The 18273-nt window shown below is 36.8% G+C and overlaps 1 protein-coding gene across 1 annotated transcript in view; it reads left to right on the top strand.

Moving 5' to 3' along the window:
* Window positions 1-360: 360 nt before the first annotated feature.
* VTA1 (vesicle trafficking 1) overlaps window positions 361-18273 on the top strand; it is a 67875-nt gene continuing 49962 nt past the window's right edge. Inside the window, exon 1 of the mRNA XM_015061848.3 lies at window positions 361-518. Coding sequence (XP_014917334.1) covers window positions 407-518 — 112 coding nt within the window. The 5' untranslated portion in view covers window positions 361-406. The remainder of the gene's footprint in view (window positions 519-18273) is intronic.

Raw genomic sequence — 18273 nt, 5'->3', positions numbered from 1 at the left:
AATCAGCAAACTTTATTCTCTTCCTGTTTTCCCCTTTCTACTTTCCGTCTCGCTAAAGAGAAAAGAAAAAAAAGAAAAAGAAGGAAAAAAAGGAAAGAAAAAAAAGGCCTGGGGGACGCAAGAAAGTAAAAGAAAACAAAAACTCTTTTCCCTCCCATCCGCAGCCAGCAGAGAGCGCTGGTGCCACAAGCGGCACCACGGCGGTGCCGCTTAGCCTACACTGGTATCTAACCCCTCCGGAGCCGGGTACACTGAGGATGTCCCTGCTGGGAGCCCGTAGTTGACTTGCTGTCGCTGAGCAACGGAAAGTGGGCGGGATTTTTGCGCGTTCGTGCGCGCGACCTGCCGGACGGAAGCGGAAGTGTCGGTGGCGCGCGAGTAGGAAGTGGTGATTCCTGGAATAGAGATGGCCGCGCTTGCTCAGCTGCCCCCACTCCCCCCCCAGTTTAAGAGCATACAGCATCATCTGAGGACGGCTCAGGAGCATGACAAGCGGGACCCTGTGGTCGCTTATTACTGTGAGTCTTTCCGAGCCGCCGTGCCTCTCCTTACCCTCCGGGGCCCACACACCACCCCTTGGTTATTAAGGCAGGCCCCGCCCCTTCAGCTTTGGACCTGAGCTTTGACCTCTGGCCTGCCCTGGGAACACAGTGCGGCCCCGCCCTTCTCTGGGATTTCCCCACCTTCCCCCCTTTTTCCCCCTCGCAGGCCCAGAGAGACAAAACTTAAAAGCACCCCTGGTTTTCGTCGCCTCTCCAGTCTTGGGCTTAAATATTGCCAGACTGGCTGCATGGGCTCATGAACTCAGTGACACACTGTCTTAAGGTTTTCTGTGTATACTCAGCAAGTCTCCTGTCTCCAAAATCACCTCGACAGTTAAGTTAATTGTGTTGGGGCTAAAACAAAGGTGAGTGTCCCGAAGACGGTAGTGATGTGGACAAAAGGAAGAAGGTAGACTAATTGAAAACATAGTAATGAGTGCAGGTTAATTATGACAACATGAAAGCCCATTCAGAAACTCATAAATGATGAGATGGAGATGAGTTGCTAGGAAACTAGCACTTGAATTTGACCATCTTCCCACCAGTGGGAATTTTTTGTCTTCTTTGAATAATACCTGGGGCCAAGACATTTGGTAGCAATACTATCACTTTGGTTGATTATGAGACCTGTAATCTACAGTTGATAGAGAACAAATTAGGTTGTTCAAATTTTTTCCTTCGTAGTATGTCTAGTAGTTTTTTTATGTAAACTTTAAACTTGACGGCAAATAAAACAAGTTACCAAGCAATTGTAATCTTCTGTGAAGGACTTTTAGCATTGAAAAGCTCAATATAATGTGTCCTCTTTTGTGAACATTGAAACGTTCACTAAACTCTGGTCTACTTTCATCCCTGTCAAACTCCAGTACCTCCATTTCTCAAGTATTCAAGGCCCTTTCACACCTCTCCGTTCTTCAGTTTCTTGGAATGTCTACCTGTTTTTTTTCCCACTTGGCAAACTCCTCATGATACAAGATCTAACCCAAATGTCACCTCTTCTGTAGGCAGTAAGTTGATTATTCTCTAGGCTGTCTCCCATTTTGTTCAAATCATACAGTGTTATTTCCATTATATTTGTTTTTCAGGTTCCACAAGTAAGGAAGGACTATTAATCATTTAATCACCTTGTACTTATTGAACTTCTAACTGTATCAGGCATTACTAGGCACTGTGGCTGCAGTTCCTGCATTCATGCAGCATATATACAAGTGAGGAAGAGAGGAGATTAAACAATAAAATGAGCATATTATATGGACTAGTAGAAGGTTTTGAAGACAGACAAAGCAAGGAAAAGAGAAGGGAGTACTAGGAGTAGGGTGGTAGGGAGCAAGGAGGGGATTTCACTTTCAAGGTAGTTATGGAATGTGTCACTGAGTTCACATCTGAGCAAAGACTTGAACGAAGAGAAAGACAGGCTTTGCATCATCTGGAAAATATAGAGGGAATAATATATGCAAAGGTCATGAGGCAGGGGCTTGTTTGAAGGAGGATCAAGGAGCCCATTGTAACTGGAGTGGCTATAGCAAGGAGAAAAATGATGCGATAAGGTCAAAGAGGTAATTTCTTATAACAATGAAGTAAGTAGGAACCCTTGTTCCTGTCTAAAACAAATTCCCGCTCATGAGTTCTGTATTACATACCTTTGTGAATACCTAGGGACTTTTATTTTCTGTGTCGTCATCTCCCCCCTTTCGCTATTTCTTTCTAAACTTGCCCCAGTTTTTTTTTTTTTTTAATTTAAAAAGAAAAAAGAAGAGCTGCCACTATGACATTCTTGTAAAGTTATAGTCCTGTCTGCCTAACTTCAAAGGTAAGCTTGAAATAGTCGTGGGTATTGTCTTTACCTCCCTTTCTCCCAGAGCCTTTTCAGCTCATTGCAGTCTGCTTTTCATGCCTTTTATTTCACCAAAACTGCTCTCAGCAGGGCCATGAACAAACATTTGCATTGCTAAATCCAAGTGGTAGCTAAAGAATATTTTTGTTATGAAACATATGCATATTAAAGAATACATATAACGTGTGTATGGTTTAACGAATAATAAAATGAACACTGAGGTACCCACCATACTTGAAGTTATTAGACTTTTAAATTTTGTCCAATCTGGTGAGCATGAAATTCAAGCTGAATTTGCAATTCACTGAGTCTTAATGAGGTTGAGTGTCTTTTCATATGTTAATTACCATTTGTGATTCCCTTTTGAAATACCTATTTATTGCTTCTATTTTTTTTAATTTCAGTGTTTATCTTTTCTTAATAATATACTAATCATTTGTTATATGTGCATTGCAGATGTCTTCTCCAAGTTCATAGTTTGCTTTTTTTACTGTGAAGTCCTTTGATGTTCAAAAGTTCTTAATTTTAAAATATAGCCAATTTATCACTCTCCTGATTTATATTCTAATTTTCCAAGACTTGATTTCTTTTCATCTACCTTGTTTGGGACTTTGGCATACTGGATTTGCAGATGGGTGTCTTCCATAAATTCTGGAAAATTCTCTATTATCTGTTCAAGTATTCTCTGTTCTCTACTGAAATTTTGATGAGACACGTGCTTCACTTTTCTCCTTTGTCTCTTAATGTTTTCATCCCTTTGTGTCTCTGTGCTACATTGTGTATAATTTCTGCAGGTCTGTGTTCACCTCCATATATCCTATTGTATAACCCATTTGTTGAATTTCTGTTTTCATTTTTTATTTCTGGGTGTTCTCTTTTTGTTGTTTTTAAATTGGCCCAGCCGTTTCTGATAGTCTTTTGTTACTATATTTCTAAACACTTATTTCTTTAAAAGGTTTATAAATATTTGTATTTGTGTTCTGATCATTCCTATAGCTGCTGTACGTGTGAGTCTGATTCTGTTGTGTAACAGAAGACTGCTCGTGGTGACCCCTTTACTTGTGATTTGTGCTTTACACATATCAAACCAGTGTTCTTCAAACCTTGGGGTGCAAGTAATTCTACAAGAATCATATCCCCAGTTCTCAACTTCTGTGTTTCTTTTCTAACAAAGCTCCTTTGATCAGGGTAGCAAAGTAGTATGCTGCTTCTCTTTTCCCACATCCTGTTCACAATTGCCCTTCTCCTACTTTAAAGAAGAAAGGCATACTCCCATGCCTCGTGAGTATTTTTATGGTGTGTTGCCCTGGGGGAGAAGGTGGAAAACCTTCCAGGGTGTCTGGAAAAAAGGGACAATTCAAATTACTGGTATAGTGAAGTTTCTGTTAATTAAGGTATTAAGGAGAGCTTCCTGCCCTTCCCTTTTTTATATGGAAGAAAATCAGAGCAAAGAATAAGCCTTTATTTGAAAACGCTGGGCATGAGAAAAGATGTCAAAAGCAACATTCTAATTTGGGGAATGAGTGCAGAACATTTTATGAGGGGGAAGAGAAAGGATTGTCCTTAGATATTTAGTAGCCATTGTTTGATCATTTGGGATTTAATCCAGAGGGGTGGTGAGGGACATTTTGGGATCAGAGTCATGTGTGAGAGAGTGTGAAGAGGTTTAGCTGTGAGGACAAAGACATGCAAGGACCACAGTGGAAAAGTCTGTCTTTCAGAGGTCTCGTATGTTTATAAATATATCTGTTTAAGGGCAAAGCCTCGCATTAAAACCTGGCCTGAGTTGCAGTGTTCCGAATTCCCAGAATGTAAGACTTTTCCTGAAATGACCTCACCTTTTCATTTTCTATTCATTATGAAAGAATATCATTCCTGATAGAAGAGCAAACCCCAAAAAGCAAAGGAGAAATGCTGGAAGGGGTAGTGCCTTGTTTCATCCAAGTGACATAAGGATTTGTGGCTGACTGAAATTTTGGAATTAGAAGTCAGATGAGATGCGGTGAATGGGGACATGGGTTAACACTTATTTGATTGGAAAATTAAATCGTATTTTTCTGAAAAGTAAGCCACCATTGGCAGGCTGGTTTGGCATTAGAAGCAAGTTTTGCCATTTATGTTACATGATAGACATGCTCTAACTAAATGAGCCCAATTTTCGGCTCTGAGGTATTTTGTTTTTTCAGAAATACATATAAGCAAGTAATAACATAAATACTTTTGAATTGGTTTTGAGTTTTTCTAATGTTTTTGTTTTCTTTGCCAGAGCATGTTGAAATGAACAGCATTTCAGTTTTCCCAATCTTGTTTCAGTGTCTTAGAATAAACAAGCCTCTGAATGAAAGGACATGATGAATCCTCGTAAGATTTTTTGGTATGCTTCACAGAATTGAGAAAATGAATAACTCTAATGATGCGGTGACAAGTCCTTTTCTCGTTTTAAAACAAATTTTGAGGCTGACCTATATGAAATATAAGCTAAGAGAGATTATTAAAAATAGTATTTGACGATAGATGATTATATGCTTTTTAGCCTGTAACCCAGAAGGAATGAAAAGAATTCTGATTCTGCTGTGACAAAACTTCCATTCTCATCTACTGCTTTATGTGAATGAACTTTCTCTGAAAGAGAAAGTTTCTCTGAACTTTCTCCTATGTTAAATCGTAAAAGTGGGAATAGAACCAATACATTACCCTGGTTCATTATGACAGTAAATCATACTGATTCCTAGATACACAGTTTAGCTCATTATGAGACACATTAACAGTAAATTTTACTTTTTATTTTTAATTATTATTGAAATGTATAACATATTGATGTTGTTTTGATCAATTATTCATTACAATAATCACAAAAACTTCAAATCCAGAGGAAAAACTTTAATGCTTAGCACCTTATTTCACAGGAAGTTTTGATAAATTTAAATTTCCGTTTTTATACATTTTTAAAATTGTTTTAAATGTTTATTTTGAGAGAGAGAGAGAAAGCAGGGGAGGGGCAGATGGAGAGAAAGAATCCCAAGCAGGCTCAGCACTAACAGCGCTTAGCTGGTTGTGGGGCTCAATTCCATGAACTGTGACCTGAGCTGAAATCAAGAGATGCTTAACAGAACCACCCAGATGCCCCCAATTTTGATACTTTTTTTTTTTGCAGAGAAGTATGCTAATCAGGTTAGGACTTTTGAGCATACAAATATATTCTTTTATAATAAAATTCAGTAGGATAAGTAAATGGAAATGTAGGTTAAGAGAAATAACAAAATGTATCATTTCTGACTCTTGAAGAAAGAGCTTTTTCCGTTTTAAAATAGATTATGATACCAAATTGTTAATGATACTTAACAGCTGAAAGAATGATATAATTTTAGATGTCTGAATTTGATGTACAGAAGTTACATCTTTTATACTTGCTTAAATATCTGATGAAAAGTGATAGATGTCAACTTAAAAGTGTGTGAAGGGATACATTTCTATAATCTTCGTGCAAACAATTTTCTAAATTTCCTAGAGCAAAGAATTTTTGGTGAGGAAAAAAAATGAAGATTATTGTGCTGAAGTACTTGCTGACCAGTAAAGCTCCCTGTTGTCTTTTACTTCTGAGGCTTTGCCTGGAATCCCTCTGACTTCCTCTTCACCTGGCTAACTTACTAGTACTGATTCAATACAAATTCTACATTTTATAGGCTGTTTTTCATTACCTCCAAAGGATAGTCTAGAAATTGTTCCAGTGTGCCCCTCATCTTAATTACATAGTGTTATAAACACCTTTTTACCTTTTAATCTTCTAGATTCTCCTGAAGGACAGGGAATAAGTATCTTGTTTTCTCTCACCACCTGGCACATAACTGACATTCATAAATATTTAATGAATGCCATCTCTCTAAATGTTACTAACATTTCACTAGAGCATAAGCTCTATGAGAGCAAGAAGTATGTCTTATTTGATGATCTTGGAATCTGACTCCTAATATAGTACCTAAGACATGGTGGATATGTGTAAATTTTGTCTGTTGATTGAATAAATGAACTATATAGTGACTATAGAGTAATTTATAGCTTTTTGACATGCTCTAGCTACAGTAAGGAAATGTAATGGAAAGAATTCCAATGCTCTGTTTTATAATTTACCTTACTATGTTTAAAAAATGTTTTAATGTTTATTCCTTCGTTAAGAGAGAGAAAGAGCACACACAAGAGAGAGAAAGAGTGGGGGAGGGGCAGAGAGAGGAAAACACAGAATCTGAAGCAGGTTCCAGGCTCTGAGCTGACAGCACAGTGCCCGATTCGGGATTTGAATTCATGAACTGCAAGATCATGACCTGAGCTGAAGTCAGATGCTTAATCAACTGAGCCACTGGGCGCCCATTACCTTACTATGTTTATAATGAGTTTTAGATGAAGTCATAGGTATAGTATCTAGCGTAAGGTATAGTTATTGTGCCTCCTCCATTTTGGTATTATATGATTTCCAGAAATGATTTATCTATGGGCTTAATGTGAATACCCTAGTGTTTTATCATTTTTTAAATTATGACCTTAATATTTCTATATTTTTATGTTGTTTGGTCTTTTGTTTTCTTTTTAAATCAGGAATGTATATTGAATGCTATGTATCAAATTACCTTTTTGTACTATTTGTGCAAGTGGTAATGTGCTTGTGCTTACTTCTTTGAACTTGTTAATTTAGTAAGTTATAACAAAATAGTAAATGTTCTCATTTAAAACATCCTTCCATTCCTGGAAAGAATCCCATTAGTTTTTTTTTTTAATTAACCTTTTTTTTTTTTTTTTTTAGATAATTGTAGATCCGCATGCATGTCCCAAAAATAATACAGAAAGATCCTGTACCCTTTACTCCATGTCTTCCAGTGGTAATGTCTTGCAAAAAAAACAAAAAACAAAAAACAAAAACGATAATACTATGACCAGAATATTGACATTGATAAAATCCACCAATCTTATTCAGACTTCCCCAGTTTTATGTATATTCCTGTGTGTGTGTGTGTGTGTGTGTGTGTGTGTATTTAGTTCCAAGCAGTTTATCAGATACAGGTTCCTGTATCACCATAGTCAGGAAAACAGTTCCCTACGAAGGATCCCTCATGTTACTTTTCTAAATCCACATCTGTCTCTTGTCAACCTTACCCTAGTATCCTAGCAACCACTAACCTATTCTTCATTTCTAAAATTTTATCATTTAAAAAATATTATATAAATGCAATCATTATATACCCTTTTAGACTTGACTTTTTTTCACTCAGCAAGTAATAATTGCCCGGAATCTCCTCTAAGTTGTTACATGTATCAATATTTTGTTTCTTTTTAATGCTCAGTAATATTCCATGGTATGAACGTACCAGAGTGTAACAGTTCAGCCATTGAAGGACATTTGGGTTGTGCTATGATCTGAATGTTTGCCTCCCTCCTCCCCAATTCATGTTGAAATCCTAACCCCCCCAAAAGTAATGGTATTAGTAGATGAGGTGTTTGGGGGACGATTAGGTCATAAGAATGGAGCCCTCATGAAAGAGATCTGTTATGAAAGAGATCCCACAGAGCTCCCTACCCCTTCTTGGTATTTAGTTTTATAAGAAACTAGCAAAACTTTTCCAGATTGGCTGTACCATTGTACATTCCAATCAGCAACGTGAGTTTCTCTATGTTATTGCTGGCATTTGGTATGTCACTCTTTTTTTATTTTATTTTTTTAATTTTTACAGAGAGTGTGTGTGTGAGCAGGGGAAAGAGGCAGAGGGAGAGAGAGAGAATCTCAGACTTCCATGCTCACCACAGAGCGTCTGATGAAATCAAGAGTCAGATGCTCAACCAGCTGAGCCTGTGTCACTATTTTTATTTTAGTCATTGTGGTAGTTATGTTAACATCATGGCTGTAATTTTTACTTCCCCATGCTACTGAAATTAACATCTTGTGCTTATTTACTATCTGTATATCACCTTTCAACAAAATGTGTTTTTGCCCCTCCCCCCTTTATCTTTACAGTTTTGAGAGTTCTTTATATATTGTAGTTACTGTAAGTTCTTAGATATGTGTTTTGCAAATATTTTTCCCAGTCTGTAGCTTCTCTTTTGTCTTCATAACGGAGTCACAAAGTTTTAAATTTGCTACTACCCAGTTTTTCAGTTTTTCCTTTTTTATATGCTGTTGGTATCAAATCTGTATGCTTTATTGTGTATTTTTCTTAGTGTCCTAGTCTGTTTTTTCTGTTTTTCTCCCCCAAGAAGAGTTCCTAAATAATATTGATTTAGCTCTTTTTTTTTTTTTTTGAGTGTTATCATTGTCAGATTTTTAGTAACAATGTCATGCTGGTTTCCTAAATATTTGTTGAAAAGGTTCTTCTCCTATCTGACTTGGATTAAAACTCAGTAGATCTATCTCTCTCTTTTGATTAAAGAAGTCCTTGTAGAACAGACCTTTGTTCTTTGGGGGGAAATTATTTTATATATTTACCAATTTCTTCCATTTAAAATATTTTTGGCTTGGGGGTACCTGGGTGGGTCAGTCAGTTAAGCATCCAACTTGGACTGAAGCCATGATCTCATGGTTCGTGAGTTCAGGCCCCACATCGGGCTCTGCACTTACAGTGAGGAGCCTGCTTGGGATTCTCTCTCCCTCTCTCTCTCCGTCCCTCCCTCACTCGCACTCTCTCTCTCTCCCAAAATAAATAAGTAAACTTAAAAAATACACATTTTTGGCTTGAACCTGTGTTGATATATTAAAGTTTTCTAGAATATCTTCCATTTCTGTCAGATTTGCAAATTTATTAACTAGAAATTACAAGCTTAACCTTTTTTCCCTTCCCTCATATCTTTCACAATCAATCAGTCGTTAAATTTTAAAAATTTTACTTACCTCCTCATTTTCTTTTGGTATATACCATACCCTTATCTTACACCTAAGCTACTGACAGAGGTTCCAAGTTTCTACTTCAAACAGGTCATCCCTTGAGCCACTAGATTAGTACAGGTAGTCTGTTTTAAATGCTTAGTTTAAATAAATAAACAAATAAATGATAGAGTTAACTATAAACACTTAGAAATTCTGTATGACACACACTACAATTTTAAAAACGTTGCATAGGAAAAATATTTCCAGTAGATGAGACAAAGGGCCAATATCCGTGATATATAAAACACTCATATAAAATCATTTTATAAAACCTAAGATACCCATAGAGAAATGGAAAAAGAACGTGTATATACAACTGCTAAAGGAAGGAATGGGAATCATTAAAATTCAGCATAACTAGTAATGTAAATTAAAATCACTTACGTTTTGCAACTAACTCAGTAGGTTAAGTGTCTGACACTTGATTTCGGCTCGGGTCATGATCTCCTGGATGGTGGGTTTAAGCCCTGAGTCTGATGGTGTGGAGCCTGCTTGAGATTCTCTCTCCCCCCACCCCCGTCTCTGCCCCTGCCCTACTCAAGCTCCCCTCCTCTCTCTCTCTTGCTCTCTCTCTCTCAAAATAAATAAACTTAAAAAATTTTAAAAACAAAAAATCACTTACTTTTTTTGGCTGTAAAATTGTAACAGTGCAGATGAATTTACAGTGAAATCTCCATTGACAAGGCAGTGCGAATTGGTACAAAAGTTTTGGAAAGCATTTTGGCAAAATGGATTGAATCACAAAAATATCTGTAATTCAGTAATTCTAGTTTTGGAAAGCTGGTGCTTAGGAAATAATCACAAATATATTGAGGGCTTTATGTGGAGTTCTGTGGATGATTATTTATACATTTGTGGAAAATGCGAAATAACCAAAATACAGATCACTGTGGAGATGGTTAATTAAGTTATGGCATATCTACTGGGTGGAAAGTAATGTAATCATTTAAGAATTACAAAGCATCTTTTGTAACATGGGAGGAAGTTTGTATGAAAATGCAGGATATAAAATTGTGTATACACACACACACACACACACACACACATAATTTGAACTTTTTAATGTGTATATACTTGGAGAAAAAGTTTGTGGCTTTTAGTTTCATATAGTGTTTCTTTTGAATTTTTTGTTGTTTGTTTTCTGTTCTGTAAGTGAACATATTCCATACCATAAAAAATTTCAAAGCAAAAGCTATATTAAAACCAAATTGTTTTTTAAAAGCCACCTATAGGGTTAAGCGTCCGACTTCAGCCAGGTCACGATCTCGCGGTCCGTGAGTTCGAGCCCCGCGTCGGGCTCTGGGCTGATGGCTCAGAGCCTGGAGCCTGCTTCCGATTCTGTGTCTCCCTCTCTCTCTGCCCCTCCCCCGTTCGTGCTCTATCTCTCTCTGTCTCAAAAATAAATAAACGTAAAAAATTTTTTTTTTTAAATAAAAGCCACCTATAGTAGCTCCGTATGTAAGTGCCCTTAGTTATGTGAACTCTGAAATCATCTTTAGCAGTTCTAATCAAGCTGAATTTCATTGTTTCCCGAGCCTTTCTCATTTGTCTCTTGTCTTCCAGTCTTCCAACATTTTGTTCGCTCTGTCCTGACAACTCTTTACTTCTTCACCACCCTTACTCTACTTTATCCTTATGTACTACTTGAATGTCACTTTTTCTGGGAGGCCTTCTCCTAAACTTCCTAAGGTGCTTCTTTTCTTTGTCCTCATTGTGCTTTGTATGGCTTTACCTTAACTGCTTTTCATTTTCTGTTGTCTCTTCCAGGCTTTAAACTTAAGGCCTATTGTGTCTTCTAGGCTTTAAACTTAAGCACCCTTCTGGGTGCTTTTTATCTATTTACAGTGTCACTTAGTGCTAGGCCACTAGAGATACTGACACAGTAAAGAAAAAGGGCTCAAAAATGTCTGTTAAATTGACTTGGATTGTAAGGCAACCTGTGGTCCCTAGAGGGAACTATGGCCATAGAATTGTCACTGGATAAAGAAGCAGACAAATAACATTCATGTAGCTCTTGGCATTTGTAACAATGCTTTCTTTCAGGATATCTGATTTGAGCCCTACAATCATCCTGATTCTTCTGTTAGTAAGTGATGGAACCAGGATCTGAATGGCAGATGCTAGTTGAGAAATAGTTGTATGAAAAATCTTTGATAGTAGGTGGTAATTAGAAAACCAGTTGCAGAGTGAGTGAGGGTAAAGGGACTATCCTAATTGGTGAAAAATGAAAGGGGGGCAAAAAGCCAATGCAGTGTAATCTGGGAGATTGTAATAACTGAAGGGTAGAAATGGAGGACAGGCTTGATGTTATTAACATAATTTTGAGCAACGTGTGTGTGTGTCTCTCTCTCTCTCTCTCTCTCTCTCTTTTTTTTTTTTGCCTTTAATGAAGCCAGAAGATATTTGAGTCTCTAAATGTGGACTCTTTATGGTAAATGTTTTGATTCTGTCAGATTTGGTGTTGTAGATACAGCTAAACCCCATAAAGAGTCCTTCCCTTGGTATTAGCTTAAGTAACTAAACATAGTTTCAAGTTCGGTTTTTTAAAGTTTCCTCTAGAGGGTGACAGTGTACAATTAACAGACTTAATGAAAGCGTAGATGTTCTTTGAGAGTTATTTGTTTATGATCATAGGAAAATTAAAAACAGTTGTTCAGGAAGTTGTAAACAGGTATGGCCATTTCAGTTCTGAGCTGTAACAGAACATGGGGTGTAAAATTGTAATTTAGTTTAAATAAAGGCTAAATAATAAGGGAGTTTTTAACTGATATGTTAAATCAGACGGGTTTGAGGATTAATAACCAGTTGCCTATTATTTTCTTTCTGTTGTTAATCACACAGAAATTAGATCTTTTGAAGCCAGTGAGACAAACTTAACTAGACCAGTAAAGATTTCCCCCTTTCTTACTGATTTGTGAATCTCTGTGATTAATGGAAGTCTGTAGTCCTGTTGTCAGAGTACTTATCATTTTTTATTACAGGCTGACTCAGGCTACATGATTGTAGCAATCACAGGTTAATAATAAAGCACAGTTGGACAGATGATTTATCCATTAACATTCCCCATTTATTTACCTTTTGTTTGTTTTTGGAATTGTGTTGCAAACATGAGTTTTATTTTTTTAAAAATGATCATTTTAATAGTTCCTCCTAGTTTTGAGTGAAGTAAATCATTTCATTTTAGATTCTCAGTCTGTCCCTAAGGTTGAAGGCCCAGGGGGGTGGTGTCAGGTAATTCGTCCTTTACTGTCATCGTTTGCTTTGGCACCCATGCAGGTTTAAAGTGTCTTTTTTTATGACAATTATGTTTGACGTTCGAGGTGAAAACTTATTTTTGAGCAGCATGTTATTACATGAAAGAGGTTTCAATGCTTGTGAAGTTCCTGCTTTCGTTCACTTCATCGTTTATTTTTCTGTGGCTTGTCAGGGTTTTTTGGTTTTTAGATGTTTTTTAACCTCAGTTACTGCTTCTCTTTGGACGCACTTTGGATTCCCTTGTGCCTCAACTATGGGCTTCTTAGATATTCCTCCTCGTTTTATTTTTTTAGTGGTTGCTCTAGCGTTTATGTTAACTTATCATAGTCTACTATCATATAACATACTGCCTCAGATTCCAAGTAAGAACTTTTCTTTTCCCTTCTCCTATCCTTTGTTTCCATACATTTTACTTGTAGATATGTCATAAACCCTAGCATACATTTCAATTTCTTTAACTGTCATTTTTTACAAGAAATTTATAAAATGAAATAAGATGTTGAAATATTTTCACACATAATTACCATTTTCAGCACTTGTTACTCCTCCCGTTAGATCCCACTTTTAAATCTGGTATCATTTTCTTTCCTGTGGAAGAGCTTTATCATTTCTTACACAGGCTTGCTGCTGGCAAATTCTTTCAGCTTCTATTGTGTGAAACAGACTTTAATTTCATATCTATTTTTGAGATATTTTTGCTGGATAAAGAATTTTAATTTGTTTATATTTTTCATCAGCACTCAATTCTTTCTTTCTTTTTTTTTTTTTTTTTAAACCACACCTCCCCACCCTCTTTGGAGAATCCAGTTACACATACATTAGAACATTTTTTTTTTCATAACTCACTGAGACTCTGGTTTTCTTTTTCTTTTTCTTTTCAATCCCTTTTTCCCTGCGTAGAGTAGTTTTTATTGCTGTGTTCTGAAGTACACTAATCTTTCTCTCATGGTGTCTAAACTTCTGTTAATCCCTATCCAATACATTTTTTTATTTCAGGTACATTTCATCTCCAGAAGTTCCATTTGTGTTATATATGTTCTGTTTCTCTCCTCATTCATGTTTTCCATTAAATACTTCATTATGATTTCCCAGTAATTTAATGTCACTGCTATTTTTAATGTCACTTTCTGTTATTTTGTCAGTGTTTGATCTTATTGGGCTGTTCACATTCTCCTGCTTATTGCCACCTTAGTAATTTTTGATTCGTTGTAGGACAGTGAATTTTAAGTTCTTGAACATCTAGAGTTTATAGTTTTGAACAGATTTGATCTGGCCTACAGTTAAGTTAGTTGCAGTTCAGTGTGATATGTTTGTGCCTTATTTTGTTTGTTATTAGTTTTGGCAGCCGGTCTAAAGTAGCTCTGAGGACACGGTAATCCTCTACTAAAGCATATCCCAAATTTAGGGTCTCTACTGAATATTTTGGATAAGCATTAAGGGCTCTGCACCCTGGCTGGAACTTGAAAGCATCCCAGTTTTGGGGATGTGCTTTGGCGATGGTTCCACTCACAGCTTCTGCTCACTCTTTGACTTTGTGGAGTTTCCCTGTACACCTACACCTGGTAGTATTCAGCTTAGCCTCAAGTTTATCCTTGGTCAGATTTCTGGGGTTCTTTTCTGCATGGATTCCACTCTTCCGAACTCTGCGCCTCCATTTATAGCTGCTTCCGGAGACCTGAACTCTATAGTCTGTTTTCTCAACTCTACTAGACTATGCTCTGCTTGGGTCTCCCCCCTACTCCTTAGTTTATAATGTGCCTCCAAAGGGGCACCTGGGTGGCTCAATAGCTTAGGCTTCCGACCTCAGCCCAAGTCATGATCTCATGGTTCCTGAGCTCAAGCCCCACATCCAGCCCTGTGCTGACAGCTCAGAGCCTGGAGCCTGCTTCCGCAAATTCTGTGTCTCCCTCTCACTCTGCCCCTCCCCCACTCGCGCTCTGTATTAAAAAGAAAAATGTGCCTCCAGGAAGAATGCTGGGCTGATCATTGGTGTGGTCGTCTCATTTGTTTCCTTTCTCCGGGTGTCATGGTCTTCCCATCTGTTTCCATTTGTGAAAATGTGGTTCATATATTTTGTCTAGTTTTTTGATGTTTATGGTGAATGGCAAGTCTCATTACTCCATCATGGCCAAAATTTGAATCTGGTCTCGTTTTAGTAATCAAATCGTCACTTAGTATTTGCTCTATACCAGCATAATCTTCTAGTAAGAATTCAAGAGTAGTTCACTTTTTCTTAAAGCTACTATATTATGACAGGAGCTCCAAAAATATTGTTGAATGAAGGAATGAGCAAAGTAAACACCCTTTATTAGTAGACACTCATTCATACTTTCTTTTTAATCTTTGGCTCAGAAGTCCCTTCACAAAAGCTAATACTAACCATATAGCAAATATTTACAATATACTTACAAATAGAGTAATATATTCAGCTCTATTTATTGGAAAAAAATCTTCTTTTAAACATCAGTGTAAATCATAATGATTCCTATTTGAGTGCCATGTTTATTTCACCTATCAAAGCATCACTCTTCACAACTGCTTTTATATATCTTTTTTTTGTATATTTATATCATGCATTTCATAGTTTTATATTTCTCATGTTTAAGCAAGGATGTGTTAGAATGTTAATGTTTAGATTTTATGGAACTTTGAATTACACATACCTTCAGGATTTGTAAATGTTTATCTCCTAAATGCTTCACATTAAATTAAAGTTAGGTTGGAAAGTAGTTAATCCTTTTGCAAATGTGCCTCATTACTCATCTTCAAATAATATTTATTCATAAAAATAAACACATTTCCTTGATGAAATAAATCAAATATATTTTCTTATACATGACTTTAGCTACATATTTTTTCTGTTTTAGTAGGTAATTTTCCATGTTAGACATTAATTTTTCATCATCCTGCTGCTGCTACAATGAATTACTTGTCTCGAGCTGTACATGAAAGTGATTCCTTTTCCATCCCTTCTGGCAAAAAGATCTTTTTGTGTACATATTAATTTTCACAAGTAGATTTAAGGTCTTCTCACTTTTATTAATATTAAAAAATGTATCAGAAGATAATTTTCTGTATTTAAGAAATCAAACATGTGAGATATTAAAAAATGTTAAAGCCAGGCCAATTTTATCCTGTTTCCAATTCTGTGATGATTCTTTCCAGTTCTTCAATTAAAGGTGTTACTTGTATTTGCAAAGACTAAATTATGCACATAAACCAAGAAAGAAAATGTATGAAGGCAAAACCAATGAACTGTATTGTCATTACATTTTATAGCAAGTATCAAACATCTGTGTTAAGGTTAACTTGTAAAGGACAGGAGCTGATACTGTGTTGTGAGGAAGTATAATAATAGTTGTGGTGATAGTGAATTGAGAATAATTTGATTTTTTGCTTCCGAAGAAATAAGATTTAGATACTCTCCATTTTTATTGTAAATAACAGTGGTTGTTAAAAATAACAAATTAGAAACTGAGAATTGTACTTTTAAAAAAATTTTTTTTAAGGTTTATTTATCTATTTTGAGATAGAGAGAGAGCCAGGGAGGGGCAGAGATAGAGAGAATCCCTAGCAGTCTCCACGCTGTCTGCACAGAGCCTGACTCAGTGCTCTGTCTCACAAACTGAGATCATGACCTGAGCTGAAATCAAGAGTGGGATGCTTAACTGACTGAGCCACCCAAGTGCCCCCTGAGAATTGTACTTTTTGCCTATGAATAAATCACTTAAATCATTTTCTCGTGGTAAAAAGAAAACTGCTCAATTAATTTCTGCATGTTTCCTTAATGGTTAAGTCCTAGATGGCTGCCACTTAAGCCATTGGAAACCTAAGAATCCATCTCATCTTTTCAACCTGTCTATGCTGGATAGCCATTTATCCCCAAAGTTGGTTCACCAAATAGCTAATTACACTCCATGGATTGTAGGATTCATATAGTGTTCACTACCATGTTAAGAAGGTAAGGAGAGAGACCTCCTAGGAAAACCAAACTGTCTGTATTGTATTTCCTCACATTTTCATGACATCATGTTAGCCAGTAGTGTATATAGGTAGTGAATAATTAACTAATGTATATTACATTTTCAGTGCATGTTTTTGAGGTTGTTGTTTTAAAGAGATTGACCAAAGGGTGCCTGGGTGGCTCAGTCGGTGAAATGTCCAACTTCGGCTCAGGTCATGATCTCGTGGTTCATGAGTTCAAGCCCCACATCGGGCTCTGTGTTGACAGCTCAGAGCCTGGATCCTGCTTCAGATTCTGTGTCTCTCCCTCTCTCTGCTCCTCCCCTGCTCACACTCTGTCTCTCTCCCTCTCAAAAATAAATAAACATAAAAAAAAATAGATTGACGTATGTTTGAAATAGTTATTTGGGAGGTTGGGAAGGCATGTGTTAAGCTCATTTGAGGTTGATAATTTGAATAATTATAATGGTGCTAATCTGCTAGTGGTATTTCTCAAACATAGGCATAGAGAATGAGGATTGTTGAGTTTATATATGAGTGTACTTTTGCCAGAGGAATATAGTAAAAAGATTATGGGATAGAAGGACATAGGGCAATGAAATTCTAGAAAAATACATTGTAAAATAAAAGCTGGTTGCCGAGAGAAGTTAAAGGAGAAAAGACTTGATTGTAAATGAAGAAATAGACACCCGTGAACTGGACACCTGTTTTAATAGGCATAACTTTAAGTTGGAAAAAAGGGAAATTGTATTTAGACTTGGTACTTAATATACTGATTTTGGAAGTACAACAGTTTGAGGTGGTAATTTAATTATGGAGTGACTGGCATATAAGGGAGAGTGCGTACAAATTTTGGAGACCAGGTCAATAAGAATTGAGAAGATGGTTCTATGTATTTTTAAGATTAGATTTGCTTTCTTATTGCTGAAAATCCAGAATAACAATGGCTAAGTAAAAGAAGGACTTGACTTCCTCATTTAAAACAAAGTCTGATGTTGGTAGTACCCAGTGTGTGCCAAATCCACGAAGTCTGCAGGGACCAAGGTGCTTTCCAATTTCAGCTCTACAAGCCAGCACATGATTATTACCATTTGCAGGGTTGCGTTGTGATCTAAGGTATCTACTAGAGTTTTAGTCATACCATTTCTATTTTAGGCAGCAGAAGTAGAAGAGGGAAAGGGTCAATGAAACCTTTCCCCAGCTGTCATTCCCCCTTTTAAGGTGACTTCCAGAATTCTCTTCCAACAACTTCTGATAATATGGTACCAGTTTTAGTTACTTGGTCGTATCGTGCTTTGAGGAATACTGGGAAATGTACTTTTGGCTAGGTACATTACAATGCCCTTAATAATAAAGGGGGCTCGTTAGCGAAGGAGGTAGGAAGAAAGAATGTGGGTAGGCAGTTAGCAGTCTCTGCCACAATTATTAATTATCCACATGAACAGGAAAATTTTCAATGATGGACACAGAAGGACCTTGAGGTCCTTGGGCAGTTACAGGCATTAACAAGATCAGATGGAAGAGAGGGGCTTGAGCCCTAGACCAGTGTTTTTAGAAAACATGGAGAAAAAACTGTAAGTAGCAATGGAATGCACAGAAAAAAAACCATTATACTTGCCAGTCCCGAGATACGAAGAATATAAGAGAATTTCTTGAGGTGACATCAAGGTTTAGTGAAGACAGGGAGAAGGAATCTGAGGACATGTAAGGGATTTTTCCGATTATAAAGCAGTAGCTCCAAGGGATATGGTAGAAGGAATGGGACCCTGTGG

This window comes from Acinonyx jubatus, chromosome B2 (assembly GCF_027475565.1).
Source record: "Acinonyx jubatus isolate Ajub_Pintada_27869175 chromosome B2, VMU_Ajub_asm_v1.0, whole genome shotgun sequence".
Taxonomy (NCBI): Eukaryota; Metazoa; Chordata; class Mammalia; order Carnivora; family Felidae; genus Acinonyx; species Acinonyx jubatus.
Note: the sequence above shows the minus strand (reverse complement) of the source record. Positions and strands in the feature narration are given on the sequence as shown.